At 38.6% G+C, this 16,107-nt stretch overlaps 1 protein-coding gene across 4 annotated transcripts in view; it reads right to left on the bottom strand.

Moving 5' to 3' along the window:
• The window catches only part of WDR7 (WD repeat domain 7), a 354,190-nt gene that overhangs the window by 241,541 nt on the left and 96,542 nt on the right, over positions 1-16,107 (bottom strand). For all 4 annotated transcript variants that reach the window (XM_006055285.4, XM_044934616.2, XM_044934618.2 and 1 more), the window contains exons 15-16: positions 10,697-11,466; positions 9,022-9,110 (exon numbers count right to left, since the gene is read on the bottom strand). In XM_006055285.4, coding sequence (XP_006055347.2) covers positions 9,022-9,110; positions 10,697-11,466 — 859 coding nt within the window. The remainder of the gene's footprint in view (positions 1-9,021; positions 9,111-10,696; positions 11,467-16,107) is intronic.

Genomic DNA, 16,107 nt, shown 5'->3' on the forward strand with positions numbered 1-16,107 from the left:
AAATCACTTTATCTAAAGCAGTGCTGCCTGAGAATCATGAAGCTTTGAGAAGAAGCGAAGAAAGCATGCTGCTGTTGTTGCTCAGTCACAAAGTCGCATCCAGATCTTTTGCGACCCCATGGACTGTAGTCCACCAGGCTCCTCTGTCCATGGGATTTCCCAGGCAAGAATACTGGAGTGGGTTGCCATTTCCTCCTCCAGGGGATCTTCCCCACCCAGGGACTGAACCCATGTTTTACCACTGAGCCACCTGGGAAGCCAGAAGAAAACATGAAAAAATTAGAAATGAGAAAATAGAGTCAATTACCATGTACTTTATAAAAAGGCCTTCCATACTGGGTATGCTATCTAATATAGAGATCTTAGAGCAACATCTGCCTTTTTATAAACTTCTCTTATGTCTACACTTCTATCTTCAGTAGACAGGAGTTCTCGTCATCTTTTAAATCAATATGAAGCATTAGGATAAATCATTAATCAAACACCATAAGGAAAAAAAAAAGGATATCCTTAAAACACTGTAAAAGAGCACAAATAGCTGAAGGCTCCAAGAGAACACAGAGCTCCAGGCAGTAGAAAGGAGAAGGACCTAAAGCGAATGAGTAACCAACCCAAGATGATACTCAGACAGTCACGCGTCAAGGCAAAACACAAAAGTGCTGATGTCTGAAACATACAGTGACATAGCCTTTAGATCACCACTGGATTACAGCAGAATGGGAGTAAGTTCAGACGGAGGGGTACTTTTACGTTGGCATACAACTTCAACCAGAGTCAAAAACAAAATAAAGCAACCTTCTGTAAAAGGTCTCCTTCATTACTAACATCCAAAATAAATAAATGAGCAAGACAGAAACCAAGCAGAGAGAGTTCATTATAGTGAAAGATAAAATTATAACATAAACACTAACTTGAATTAGATATATGAAGGCTATTAAAATTTTCTTTCATTTAATTAACATAATCAGTGCCTATCCCATGCCAGGTACTGGCCTAAGCTTATAAAAACTTATAAAGATTAGACCAAGATGTTGCTCTCAAAGTAGTCAGAGTCTGGAGGAAAAGCAAATAAGCAGTCAACTAAAGTCATATATGTAGATCTCCTGCAGCACATATAAACTCCCTGAAGGTGGGGATCTCGTGTCAACCCTTACAGCCTCAGCTCCCAGTGACTGACACATTGACTCCAGAAGGATAAGGAGTAGGTATCTACAGATTCATTCATTCAACAAATATTTACTGAACTCTTTTTATGTACGAGCCACTGTGCGAGGCACTTGTGATAGATAAATCATTGAACAAAAAATAAAAAATGTCCCTGACCTCTGAGCTTCCAAAGCAGACCCAAGTTAAGAGATTCTGCAACTAAACTGTAGCTGCAGCACTTTTTTAAAAGGTACATATGTTTAAACACCAAGTTTTAAGGGTTTCACAGGTCAGTTCGTTAGCCTAATACATAATATTTACTCCAAGGTTTTTGCTGTAGATGCTGGAAAAGGATGGTAACTATTGATTATAACTAAACAACTACCTGTTCTAAGTTTAGAAAACCTAAATTGAACACACTTCTGAAAAATAAAATTGCAAACAATGTACCATAACTTTAAATCTTGTTGTTTGTTTTAGTTTTTTAATTAATTTGGCTGCATCAGGTCTTAGTTGCAGCATGCGGGCTTATCTGGGATCTTCCTGGACCAGGATCAACCCCATGTCGATCCCTGAATTGTAAGGCAGATTCTTTTACACTGAGCAACCAGGGAAGTCTGAGCATAACTTTAAACCTTTAAGTTGCCTACACTTGCCTCTACTCCTACCCCTGAGCATAAAGAAAGGGTCACAGTCGAGATGAGCACTAGAGACACAGACCAGAGACTTCTGCCATGAGATTACTGAGTTGATAAAGAGAAGTACAATGTGTCAGAACACAGAAAAGCCTAAAGCCACGGGCAGATTCAGGAAGGTGTGACCCTGAACAAAAATTCAGTTGTTTGACATCTCTGATCCCTTTCTCAAGTGAGATGTTTCATAAACTGCAAAATCAAGTATCTAATAAATACTGTATCAAAAAGTACATGACTGTCAGTAAAGGTTAATTATTGGAAAACACTGAATTAATAAGCAAACTGCTAGACAAGATAAACCTTTTGTGAAGACATTATTTGCCCATGACATACCCTGATACTATTTATGAGAAATTAGGTTAGCAAAACTCTTTATATCATCTTTATTCTCAGACCCAAATTCCCAGCTAAAGCCTTTATTCCATATAGATAATTTTGGAGCTGAACAAGTATTAAGCAACATAAAGTAACAGTTTATCAAGAAGAAGCATATTCCTGTTTGCAATCCAACTTGAAAACAGTGTGAGTCAGTGTGGCTACAGGAGGAGTCAGGGGAAAAAAAAAAAAAAACATAAGGAAAGAGGAAAAATGTTGAAAAGAAAACCAAAGTAAAAGGAGTCAGAGTAGAATGATGAGACTATATAAAACTCTGCTGAAGAGCAGTCAAAGAATCAAAGCCCTTTATCTCTACCACCACTTTGTAATATATATTGGTTATTTATGTTCATGGGTTATCTTCCAGAGGGACACAAACTATTCAAGACAATATACATCAGTTTTATCTCTCTAATCACAAAATACAGTTGTTTGGGGAAAAAAGTGCCTAACAAATATTTATTAAAAAAATATTACATTTCAATATTCAAATAGAAAGTGAGTTTGTTTTATAATGCCATCCTAAAGTATTTTACGATGCAACTTTCAGTACAGATTGTTAACCTCCATTTACCTTAAAAGACAACCCATCTGTGCTACTCCAAATGGAAATTTCTAAATCAATCATCTTAACTAAATGCTGTAAAAAAGACAATTTTTAGTATCTTCTTCACAAAACTTTAGTTCTTCTCTCAAAACTCAAGACTCTTCTGAGAGGAGCAACATGAAAGCATTCCAACTTCAAAATCCTCATACTATCCAGGTGGGTAAATTCAATACCACAATGTGGAAAAGTATATAAAATGCATCATTAAGCAAAAGAAGTAACAATTTGAAAGGTTTATGCACCCAATAAAGAGAGCTTCAAAATATATCAAGCAAAACCTGATAGAAATGCAAGGAGGAATAAACAAATCCACAACTGCCACAGACTTCAATACCTTATTTGAAGAACAGAGTCAAGTAGACAGAAAAATCAGCTAATGTATGCTCAACTTGAACACTCTCAAACAACGTGACCTGACATTTTTATGGAACACCCCACCCAGCGGAGCAGAACACACAGTGTTCCGAAGCGCAGGCAGCACACTGACCGAGTGAGGCCGGAATTAGGGCCATAAAGCGAGCCGTAATAGTCAAAGAATTCAAACCACACCAAGTAAGTTATCTGACCGTAAATTAGAAATCAAGAGCAGAAAGATCTTTGGAAAGTTCCCAAATGTTCATAAATTTAACAATAAATTACCCATGGATAAAAGTGAAAAAAAAAAAAAGAAAACTTAAAAGGAAAACATACCAAAATATGTGCAACACATCTAAAGTTGTACTTAGAGGTAAATTAATAGTGCTGGCTGCCTGTATTAGAAAAGAAGAAAAGTTTTGTATCAATAACCTCAGGCTCTACTTAAACTAAAAATTACAAGCAAATTTAAAGCAAAAGAAATAATAGCAAGCAAAGCAAAAACAAATGAAATAAAAAACAATAAAAACTGAAGAACCAAAAGCTGATTAAGAACTATAAAACTGCTAAGTTACTAGACAGACTAATCAGGGAGAAAAAGAGAAAAAAACACACATTATGAATAATAGAGGATGCCATTTCAAATCCTACAGATATGACATTGAAAGGAAAATAAGAGAATGTTAAATAACTTTTGGCCAATAAATTTGACACAAACCTCCTACGTTAGAACCAGACAAAGAACAACGGATGGTTCAAAACTGGGAAAGGAGTATGTCAAGGCTGTATGTTGTCACCCTGCTTACTTAACTTATATGCAGAGTGCATCATGCAAGACGCCAGGCTGGATGACTCACAAACTGGAATCAAGATTGACAGGAAAAATATCCACAATCTCAGATATGCAGATAATACCACTCTACTGGCAGAAAGTGAAGAGGAACTAAAGAGCCTCTTGATGAAGGTTGAAAGAGGAGAGTGAAAAAGCTGGCTTAAAACTCAACATTCAAAAAACTAAGATCATGGCATCTGGTCCCATCACTTGATGGCAAATAGATGAGGAAAAGTGGAAACCGTGGCAGACTATTTCTTGGGCTCCAAAATCACCGTGGACAGTGACTGCAGCCATGAAATTAAAAGACACTTGCTCCTTGGAAGAAAAGCTATGACAAACCTAGACAGCTACTAAAAAGCACAGACCTCACTTTGCTGCCAAGTCCGTCTAGTCAAGGCTATGGTATTTCCAGTGGCCATGTATGGACACGAGAGTTGGACCATAAAGAAGGCTGAGCGCTCAAGAATTGATGCTTTCAAAATGTGGTGCTGGAGAAGACTCTTGAGAGTCCCCTGGACAGCAAGGAAATGAAACCAGTCCATCCTAAAGCAAATCAACCTTGAATATTCATTGGAAGGACTGCTGCTGAAACTGAAGCTCCAATACTTTGACCACCTGATGTGAAGAGCCAATTCATTGGAAAAACCCTGATGCTGGGAAAGATTGAGGGCAGGAAGAGAAGGAGGTGACAGAGGTTGAGATGGTTGGATGGCATCACCAAATCAGTGGAGATGAATTTGAGTAAACTCCAGGAGATGATGAAGGACAGGGAAGCCTGGCATGCTCTAGTTCATGGGCTAGCAAAGAGTCCGACACGACTTAGTGACTGAACAACAACAATCATCAAAGTTCACCCAAGATAAATTTTTAAAAAATCCTAAATAGCTCTAGGCACTTAAATTTGTAGTTAAGAATCTTTCCATAAAGAAAACTTTATGCCTACATAGTTTCACTGGTAAAATAGATCAAAGAAGTTAAAAAAAAAAAACAACACACAATAGTATCGGTTTTACACATGCCCATCCCCCCCAAAATAAACCAGCAAAGCAAAGAGGATAATATCCTATGTTATTCTGTGAGATCAGCACTATACTGTTACCAAAACTGAAGAAATAATTATTGAAATGAAAACTCTAGACCCCAACTCTAGACCTCATGACCATTAACATAAAAACTCGTAACAAAATTTTAGCAAATTATATTCAATAATCTATAAAAAGCATAATTCATCATGACCAAGTGTGACCTTCCCCAGGATTTCAAGGTTTTTTAAAAACTCAGAAGTCAATGTTTTTGTACTTATTAAGAAAATAAAAGAGAAAGTTCATTTGATAATTTCAACAAATACAGAAAAATCATGTGAAAAAATCTAACATTCATTCATAATTTTAAAATCTCTGCAAACTAGGAATGGGAGGGAACTATTCAGCTCAACTAAGAAAAACTTTACAGCTAACATCATACTTAACAGTCAAAGACTTAATGTTTCATCCCGAAGATTGGGAATGAAGCAAGGATGTCCGTTCTACTTCAACATCTTTATGTTAACCCGTGAGATAAAGTAAGAAAAATAAAATGCATACCAATTAAAAACAAAATTTTCTTTATTACAGATGACATGATTTCTGGCATACATTCTAAAGGAATAAGGGCTGAAAAATCAGTAAATAATCATCATTTTTAAAAAGTTTTTAAAATTAGTAATAACTAGGGCATCCCTGGTTAATCAGTGGTGAAGAATCTGCCTTGCAACGCAGTGGACACTGGTTCAATCCCTGGTCCAGGAGGATCCCACATGCCATGGAGTAACTAACTAAGCCTGTGCACCACAACTACGGAGCCTGTGCTCTAGAGCCTGGGAGCCGAAACTTCTGAGCCCACATTACACAACTGAAGCCCACGCGCCTGCAGCTCATGCTCCTAACAAGAGCAGCCACCGCGGTGAGAAGCCCCCGCAGCGCCACTAGGGGGCAGCCCCCGCGCCACAAGCAGAGAAAAGTCTTCATGCCTCCGTGAGGACTCCAAAAATAAGCAAATGAATAATAATAAATAAAATAATAATAATAAATAATAAAAAAGTGAGGACATCCAAAAATAATCAAATATATAATAAAAAAAGAACCCAACATACACTGGTGATAAATACTTAGCAAAGGAATAGTAGAGCTAATTTTTTAAGCTATCTATAAAAGCATATAGGAAGTATCATAATTATGGAAGCTTAAAAGTTCTCCCTTTGATACTGGGAATAAAGAAGTTGTTCCGTGTGATTTTCCATGTGATCAAAAGAACCTACAGAAATTACTACCTTAATAGGTTGAATTTTTCAAGACGGTTTGATACATGGTCAATATACAAAAACCAACTGCATTTCTGTATCAGAGGGACAGAAAACGAAGAAATTTATTATCAGTTACAAAAATATTTTTAAAATCTAATACCTAGGAATAAATCTAACAAAAGAAATATAAGACCTCTACATAGAAAACTATATACAAGAGTTATGATAGCTGAATAAAACCTAAATAAATATAGAGATGTATCGAGTTGATGGATTAAAGGAGTGAATCCCATTAAGATAATAATTCTCCTATAAAATCATCTACAAATTCAATAAAACTGAAGTTAAAATAGGTCTTTGTGACAACAATAAAAAGGTTCTAAAGTTTATACTGAAATTCAAAGGGACAAGAACAGCCAAGATATTCTTTAAGAAGAACAGGAAAGAAGATGATCTATTAAATATTGTCTTATTATGGAGCCACTGTAATTAAGGCACAAAGATACACAAACAAACCTACGTGCTCAAACTGCTCAGGAACAAAGCACGTATACAAGCACACCTTGTTATGACAAGGACGGCGCTGCGAGCAGTGGGAAGGGCCGTCTCTGTAGGAAACCGTGCTGCACAAGTTCAGGATCATAATGGAAGTAAAACCAAAACAGGACCCCTTGCTTCACATAATACACAAAATTAAAGTCTAGGCAGATTGTAGATCTAAATGAGAATGGCAAAGTAAGACAGTTTCTAAAAGAAAACAGAGAAGAATATCCTCATATGAGAGTAGGAATATCAGGGCAATTTCTTAAAATACACAAAAACAGTAACCAGGAATGAAAAGCAGTGATATACCAGATACACCAGCCACATCAAATGGCTCACGTGAAAACACGGGAAATACTAAGCACTGACTAGGGCAGCTCACCAGCTGCGTATGAGGGTCTCATTTCATGGATCCACACCCAACCTAACACGGTATTTTCCATCTTTTCCCCCTTAGCTGGTTTGATGGATGCATATTAGTCTTTCATAGCAAAAGATGTTAGCATTATCTACAATTAAAGCTGAAGATAAATATATGCAGAAATTCCACTTACAGTTACAGATGCAACAGACAAACTTACTAAGGTTCAAATACAAGAATGTTCATAGCAGAATTATTTATCAAAACCAAACGCTGGATATAATCCAAATGTCTACTGACCAAAAAAATGGATGAAAGAGTTGTGTTCTATTCATTCATCAGAAAACTATCCAGCAATAAAACAATGAAAATAAACAAAATATAGTCACATGCAAAAACACTGACAAATCTCACAAAAGTAGCCAAACACAGAAGAATACAAACTCCATGATGACTGAATTCATGTAAAATTCAAAACACAGGCAAAACTAAACCACAGTGTTTAGGGATTTGAACTTAGGTTGTACAACCATAATGGAACGCAAGTAAGTAATTCCGTTACAAGTCAAGACAGTAGTTACCTCTGGAAGAGGAAGGTACACTGATGGGGGGAGCATGGAGGCGGTTTCTGGAGTGCTGGTAATGTTGTTTCTTGTCCAAGGATGAAGTTACAAGGGTGTCTGGTTTGTGAAACTCACTGGGCTGCATATTTATGTCTTGGGCACTTTTCTGTGTGCATTTTGCACATACACAAGTATAAAAAGCTGTCTAATTAAAACTCTTACAGAACAATATAAACTATTATGAAATGAGCATAAAGGTTTGATGAGAGAAAGGGGAGTGTGAGGGGTGACCTCGTGGGGCTGGAAGTAATGGGCTGCAGTAGCAAAGGAGTTGGGGAGCTCATGTTCCATAATGCGAAGCCAGCACACAGTGCCCAGGGCTAAAAACCAAACACGCCGCTTAAGGGTGTCAGAGTAAGCGCGAACAGTCGGCTAAGAGGCAAGAGGGCTTGTTCCAGGGAGGAGTAAAGTTGCAGATGTGAAGTTGGAGGCCTGTTCACCTAACTTGCAGAACGATCACTGACTCTCTAAAACTTTAAAAAAAATCCTACAAAGTCACCATTACAAGCAGAAACTTCACAGTCCCATCTCTTGCTCACTTTTTCACTTCTACCACATTCTATGAGAGACGGCATTAACCTTTAACCTAAAGGAAATTTCTCTAAGCAGAACTGATTCTTCCCCCCACCCACCAACTCTGATGAGCTCACTTGTGAGTCTTAAAATAAATATAAAAGAAAATAAAGGAAGAAAAACTCAATCTTTCTTGTAACCCATAATGAAAAATAAAGCTACAGACAAAAGTTAAAGTTAATAATGATTAAAAAAAAAGAGGAAGAATTTCCATTGTGGATTATAATGCATGAGCTACCGGCAAAGGACAGAAGAATAGCTATAGTAGGGAAATATGAATGTAAACGTTTGTAATGTAGTTAAAAAATAGGTGTATAACTTATAGACTCAAGATACACACAATTAAGGCACTAGCATTGTCAAGTTAAGGTGCCCCTAATGCATAAAAATTAGGCCGAAGACAGTACAATAAAATTATGTGAAATACGTTCATTTATCAATTTCTAAATAAATCTGATTTATTTTTAACTGACATCTTAATTATCCATATTTACATCTGGAATATAACAACTTTTCTTTCTTTAACAATCTGAGACAAACAAAATGTTATGATTATACATTAGCTATGCCTCCTCAGTTTCTAGAGCTGAAATGTCATGTCAATTACTTAAATTAGATTTAATTTTACCTTGTTTAATTTGTCCTTGCACAATATGACTGGAAGTTGGAGGGGAACCCCTTGCCTTAGGAAGGTCTGGGGTGCTTGGTCTAGGTGGCCTTTAAAAAGAAGAAGAAAATACATGTATATACACACATTCATAGTTTCATAATTCCAGAGCCATTCAAAACATTAAGCTTCCTAGTTCCAAATGAATTGCAATAGAAATACATACAGAACCTTTCAATTTGCTGTACCAAAAAGAGAGGGTTTTCGTTGTTTTTTTTTTTTTTTGCTTTGTACCTATTAACATTTTCCATTTCAGATTTTAATACAGAAATTAAATGATTAGCAAATAGCAAGTAAAACTTTTACATCTACAGTTTATGCTTTAAACTAGTTTTAGAAATATTTAATCTACTACCACTGACAGATAATATGATAATTAGCCCTTCATTTTTCAATATTATTATGCTGATATTTCAGCCCACTCTGTATCATTGGTTCAAATGAATTTATGGAACAATATATTGAGTTCCATAATTACCATATGTAAAATAGTCGGCCAATGGGAATTCGCTGTATGACTCAGGGAACTCAAACCAAGGCTCTGTAACAATCTAGAGGGGTGGGGTGGGGAGGGAGGTGGAGGGAGGTTCAGGAGCGAGGGGACATGTGTGTACCTGTGGCTGATTCATGTTGATGTTTGGCGGAAACCAACACAATACTGTAAAGCAATTATCCTTCAATTTAAAATAAATAAATGAAAATATATACAAATTTCAAATAATTCAGCCCTAAAGTCTGAAAAAGGCAATAAGGCATTAAGAAATCTTGGTCTCCACGGCCGCCTGTTCCCTTTTGAATTCTGGTTCTACCACTTACTACTTGTGTGACCTTGGACAAGTGACTTCTCCTCCATGTCCCAGCTCTATCATCTGAAAACAAAAGGATAATAAAAGTACCCACCTTATAGGGTTAAGAGCATTAAGGAAGTACCACTTGTAAAGTGCTCACAACAGAGCCAGACACTAGGGAAGTGCCACGTTAGTAGTTGTTAAATTAAAAAAAAAAAATTCTATATGTGGTCAACTCTCAATAAAGTATAATAAAACCAGAATTTAAAAAGTTGTCTTCGTGACTTCTGGAAAATAAGAAATACTAATTCAGGCTAAGTATTCTAGAAATATTAAAAGAATACTCTTCCGCATTTAAAAAAGTTGTTTTCTCTTTTCCCATTGAGAAATTCTGACTATACTTCACAAAATTTCTGAAACCAATCACTGAACACTTACCATTCATTACACATGGGTCACAATAAAGAGAAGCATTTTAACCAAATGTACATCTTGAATTAAATGTCAGTGCCAACTACAGGTAGATATAATCCAAGATGATATTTACTGAAGATAGTCTATAAGTTATCTGTTAAAGCTGAACTCTGACCTACTCTTTCATTCCAGTATTTTTTTAAGATAGCTACTAAGTATGTCTGAGTACAGATAGAACTGTACAGTTTGATTATATTTTAAGCCATGCGTGTTGTAGTTAAAATTTAAAGGAGAAACACTGAGATGACACAAAAATGCGAAGGCGTGTAGAGTTCCCCCTCACCGCATAAAAGGTAATAAGATGTGATAAAAAGAAAACAGGTTTCTTTTTTTTCTGCATCATAAGGATAAAAATCAAGCTATCAAGGTCACACCTGGTAGGGCCCTTCTTCATATGATCACCAATAAAAGTTGCATTGGTCATACTCATCAAGGTGTTTGCCAAAGATATGACAGACAGGAGATGCTGCGTGGTGACGGCCCGGGACAAGCCGTAGGTCCCCTTCCCGACGCCCTCGGTGGCCGCCAGCCTCCTTCCCACTTCGGCTTTCCCACGGGACAGTTTACAAGCCGCCTGGTTATAACCCGGAAGCATCAGGGACATGTGACCCCCTCGCGATAAGAGGCCAAAGGACACCGTGCAGTGGGGTTTCAGCATCCCCAGGCGGTCGAGGCACACTTCGTCCAGAACCTCATTCAAGCCCCAGGCGTGGAGGCAGGACATGAACAACTTGGCGGTGTCCATCGTCAGGTTATACTCCAGCAGCGTCAGCGGCTTGGACTTGCTGGCCCGATACTCGGGGTCACTGTCTTCCCGCCTCTGCCGCACCGCCTCTTCATCCTCGTCTTCGTCATCCAGGAGGTGCTCCTTTATGTTCTCTTTGATGGTTTCCTTCACTTGTTGGAACAGGACTGCTGCTCGTTTTCCGGTTAGAAAAGAGCCCCCTTTGTCTGAACTGCCAGGTGCTTTCTGCAGATTCTCTGGGGAAATAAGCGTCGCGTTCGGCCTAGAGGCTTCTTCAGTCAAGAGTTGAATAATCAGCGCTTCCACATCAAAGAAGAGCACGTGTATGTCCGGGTCTGTTAAGTTTGTCTTTATTGCTTGAACCATCAGGGAATTATGCGAATATTTAGGTAAATTTCCCTGTAACAGATATTTTGAAAAGATGGTTATAATTCAAAGTATTTCATGTCATGCCTTCATTAATGAACAATACATAGTTGAAGGAATTTAGATGCTTATTAAGCTGTTTTTTTTGGTACCTGTATCATTAAAAGGAACAAGGCAGCTGTGTCAATCAGCAGCACGTAAAAGATAGGAACTTAAAATTAGAAGAACACCAAGCTGAAATAATTATAAAATTGTCAGTTTTTTTAAAAGAAATGAAATTGTATTATTGAAGCAGGGAGTCTTTCTACTCATAGAGCAGGTTAAAAATTGTTTCAATAACTTGAATGCAAATTATACGTCTGAGAATAAGCGACTACTGTTCCAGCCGGAAAGCATAATCCATTCATCACGACTAGTATCCTTTTAGTCGCTGCACCAAATTCCTGTTTTACTTTACCTTCAATCTCTCCCCGTTTGTGGATTCTTTTCCCTCAATAGAGAACTATGTTCAAGCCTACTTGCAGTCTTCAAAAGTGCTATTGTTTTACCATGTTCCTTCTTCTATTTCTTTCCCAGTCTACTGCCCCTTTTAGCCAAATGTAAGGCAAGTAGCAGATTAACCCAATGGAAACTCTTTTGTCCCTCTCCTCATTGATCTCTTTGCATATCACTGACTGTACTCATTATTTCTGACATTGTTGATTTTGCAAAGAGAAAGTATAAAAAGAGATTCCCAGAGAATACCTTCTTGCTGAAACTTCTAATTCTGACCACTCAGTTAGAGGCCTTGAACACTCATTCTTTCTCCCACAATAGAACTATCCCCTATTTGTAATGGCTCCTAATTTCCACCATCAGCCACACCAGCTCCTGAAGGAGTTTCAATCGTGTTTTTCCCACTGCTTTTACCTGGATGTCCCACAGAGCCTTATATTTAATATGTCCTAACCTCCACCCTCCCACTAAACCTGCTGCACCTCCCAAGTCACAGGTGGAGAACCATTCTCCTCTGTCGCCCCCAGCACCACCACCACATCCAGACCCTTCTTTTCTCTCTTCCAAAACGGATTCACCGCCCTTTGTCTCTCCTCACTCCCATCCAATCTCTGCCGAGCCACAACACTTCCTTCTGAAAAGCAAATCTAATCATGTCAGTCTCCTGCCAAAAAACTGCCCCATTATCATGGGTTATTAAGAGAAATGAAAAATACAAAATTAAAAAACTAAATCAAAATATAGGTGAATGTATCTGATCTCAAGATGAGAAAGGACTTGCCACACAGACCTAAATTTCAAATTCACTACTAGAAAAATTGAAGGCAAGTAAGAAATAGGAATAAAAATGCGCCACAAATAAGACTGATAAAGTTACAATCTATATAAAAACATGAGTGCCAAAATAAAAGGGAAAGATATCATAAAGGTCAAGGACAATTCACAATAAAAGACACAAATAGCCAAGGAATAAAAGGGAAAACTGACTCAAACTAGCTGTCGAGGAAATAACAGTTAAAAAACCACAAGATACCATTTATAAAATTAACAAACAGTAAACACACAAAAAATTGCTTAGCCAGGAGTACAATGAAAGTCAAACCCACACACTGCAGGCAGGCAGGACTTTCAACAGCAGCCCTTTCAGCGGAATAGGGGCGTATGAGCCCTTGACACTGCTTGACCTGTACATTTATTTCTAGAACCCTATCCTAAATAGTCAGAAATACAAGGATTTATGTGCAAAGATGTTTGGTGAAACAGTGCCCATTATTGTAGATTGAAGACAACCTAAATAATCTAGCAATAAGGAAATAAATAATTTAAGCATAATCATACAATAAATACTGTAATCAAGACAAATCATGCTTCCTTGGCACATTTAACCACATGGCAAAATGCCCATATTCCAATTTTAAGTGAGATAAGATTACACATGAGCACACACGTACACACACACACACACGCTATATAACAGAGTTAAAATTCTGATTTCATTTCTTTAATGCCCAAGTATGTATTTGAGCATGGTGAGAAACACTGGAAAGACATACATGAAAATGTTCCTATTACTTTTTGTGATGCAATTGTATCAGATCTACATTTTCTTCCTATTTCTATATATTTCTTACATTGTCTATAATCAATATGCATTTTCATAAATAGAAAATACAGTTCTTGGATAAAATGCTAAATCCTTAAGCACAACATTCAAGGTCCATTACAACTCAATGCCAAGGACTTTCCCGCTTTAACAGACAGGTTCCAGCACCATAACCACTCTCCCTCACCCACTGATCCCCTTCCTTCTTTACCCAAAATACTCTTCTTGGCTCCACTCCAACCCCTTCTCTTCCATCAAGATCCTAATTCTCCCAGGGTAAGTTAATCCACAGTGAACCCAGTTCCCATAACATTTTTGATACACATCACAAACCTGTACGCCTTGGCTGTATTGATATAATTAGCTATTTTATGTATTTACATGTTCCTGTTCTCTATAGGAACTATGTCTTACTCATCGTGTGCAATCCCACGCCTACTGGAGTACCTGGCAAAATAAACAAACATTATAAAAATCTTTGTAAAACTGTTTTAAGTTGCTAGTCAACTCTTCTATCACAGCATCACACTAACCCCCTTTACATGGTCTCTCTTCTATCTCAGTCCTCCTCCCACCTAACTACGTTCCTTTCATGCTTAAGAGGCTTCAACAGCATTTTATAACCCAGGGATAAAACCTTTGCAAAGCAAAGACTTCTTTGCAAAGCACAAAACAGCCTCCAAAACAGATGGCTGCCTACTCCTCCAATTTCATCTCTAACTGCTGCTGCTGCTAAGTTGCTTCAGTCGTGTCTGACTCTGTGCGACCCCATAAACGGCAGCCTACCAGGCTCCCCCATCCCTGGGATTCTCCAGGCAAGAACACTGGAGTGGGCTGCCATTACCTTCTCCAATGCATGAAAGTGAAAAGTGAAAGTGAAGTCGCTCAGTCGTGTCCGACTCTTCGCGACCCATGGACTGCAGCCCACCAGGCTCCTCCGCCCATGGGATTCTCCAGGCAAGAGTACTGGAGTGGGGTGCCATTGCCTTCTCCTCATCTCTAACTAGAACCCTACAATCTTCCACTGAAACCAAATTAAGCCACCTGTGCCTTCCAGAACCACACAGCCAAGGCATTCGTGCCTCTGCGTGGCTCATGCCAGGATGGCACCCCTTTCTCATTCTCACTGCTGCCACTCAAGCCATACTTCTGCTCACCCTTCAAGAAGCAGCTCAAGTGGCTGTTCTTTCAAAATTTATTTCCAGAATTATCACTAATTCTGCTCACTTTGTATAAACCTCTGCTCTGAACTGAACACATGGTGTTTAAAGGAAGGTAGAAAATAAATATCATTTCCATACTATAGCTTAAGAACCTAAGGTGCATAAGTAGTACGATAAATTTCCACTACACAAAATATGAAGAAAAAAAAAAAGAAGATTTTTTGAATTCCATCCCAGTATTTCATTCATTTATGCCGCATTCATCTATGTTCGTGCAAGGCTCTAAGGATACAAAGATAACTAACAAATAATGACATGACTATGCAGTATGAGTGGTGTTACAAATAAAGGACAGTGGAAGGTGCGATAAGAAAAACAAAGTACTGAGTCCACCCCGGGTGTCAGGGGCTCCTCGCCAAAGGGCAGAAAAGCGAGAAGGGACGAAGGCCGGAGAAGCACAGGAGGGTGCTGGTGTTGGTGACCAGGGCCAAAAACGCAAGGTGTGGCCCGCTGAGAGCAGACAGGACCACACTGAGGCTTCTGAACGTTCCCGTGCAGGCTCAGGAGCCACTAAAGCAGCGCTTCGCTGAGAACATCAGGGATGCTTGCTAAAGTACGGGCTCTGGGGCCGGGTATCGGACCTGAATCCGTGTCTCTTGGAATGGAACAGAATCTGCCTAATGAAAACCCAAGATGACTTTCTACAGTAAAGCACAACAAAAAGAGAAAGAGAAAATGAAGTCGCTCAGTTGTGTCTGACTCTTCGCGACCCCATGGACTGTAGCCCATCAGGCTCCTCCATCCATGGGATTTTCCAGGCAAGAGTACTGGAGTGGGGTTGCCACTTCCTTCTCCAGGGGATCTTCCCGATCCAGGGATCAAACGCGGGTCTCCTGCACTGCAGGCAGACCCTTGACTATGAGCCACCAAGGAAGCCCAAAGTATGAGAACTATTACCTAAAGACTTTAATAAGGGGAGTAACATGATCAAATTTAATTTTATAACTATTCATCTACCAGCAATGTTGGCTGAAAAGAATAGATCCAGGTCATGAATACAAGCTTGAAGGAAACAGAAGCCACCCAGATGAGAGGAGACAGAAATATGCAATCGCACCAGGATTAGAAGACAGACAGAAAGTTATGACCAACCTAGATAGCATATTCAAAAGCAGAGACATTACTTTGCCAACAAAGGTCTGTCTAATCAAGGCTATGGTTTTTCCTGTGGTCATGTATGGATATGAGAGTTGGACTGTGAAGAAGGCTGAGCGCCGAAGAATTGATGCTTTTGAACTGTGGTGTTGGAGAAGACTCTTGAGAGTCCCTTGGATTGCAAGGAGATCCAACTAGTCCATTCTGAAGGAGATCAGTCCTGGGATTTCCTTGGAAGGAATGATGCTGAAGCTGAAA

Source organism: Bubalus bubalis, chromosome 22, assembly GCF_019923935.1.
Source record: "Bubalus bubalis isolate 160015118507 breed Murrah chromosome 22, NDDB_SH_1, whole genome shotgun sequence".
NCBI lineage: Eukaryota > Metazoa > Chordata > Mammalia > Artiodactyla > Bovidae > Bubalus > Bubalus bubalis.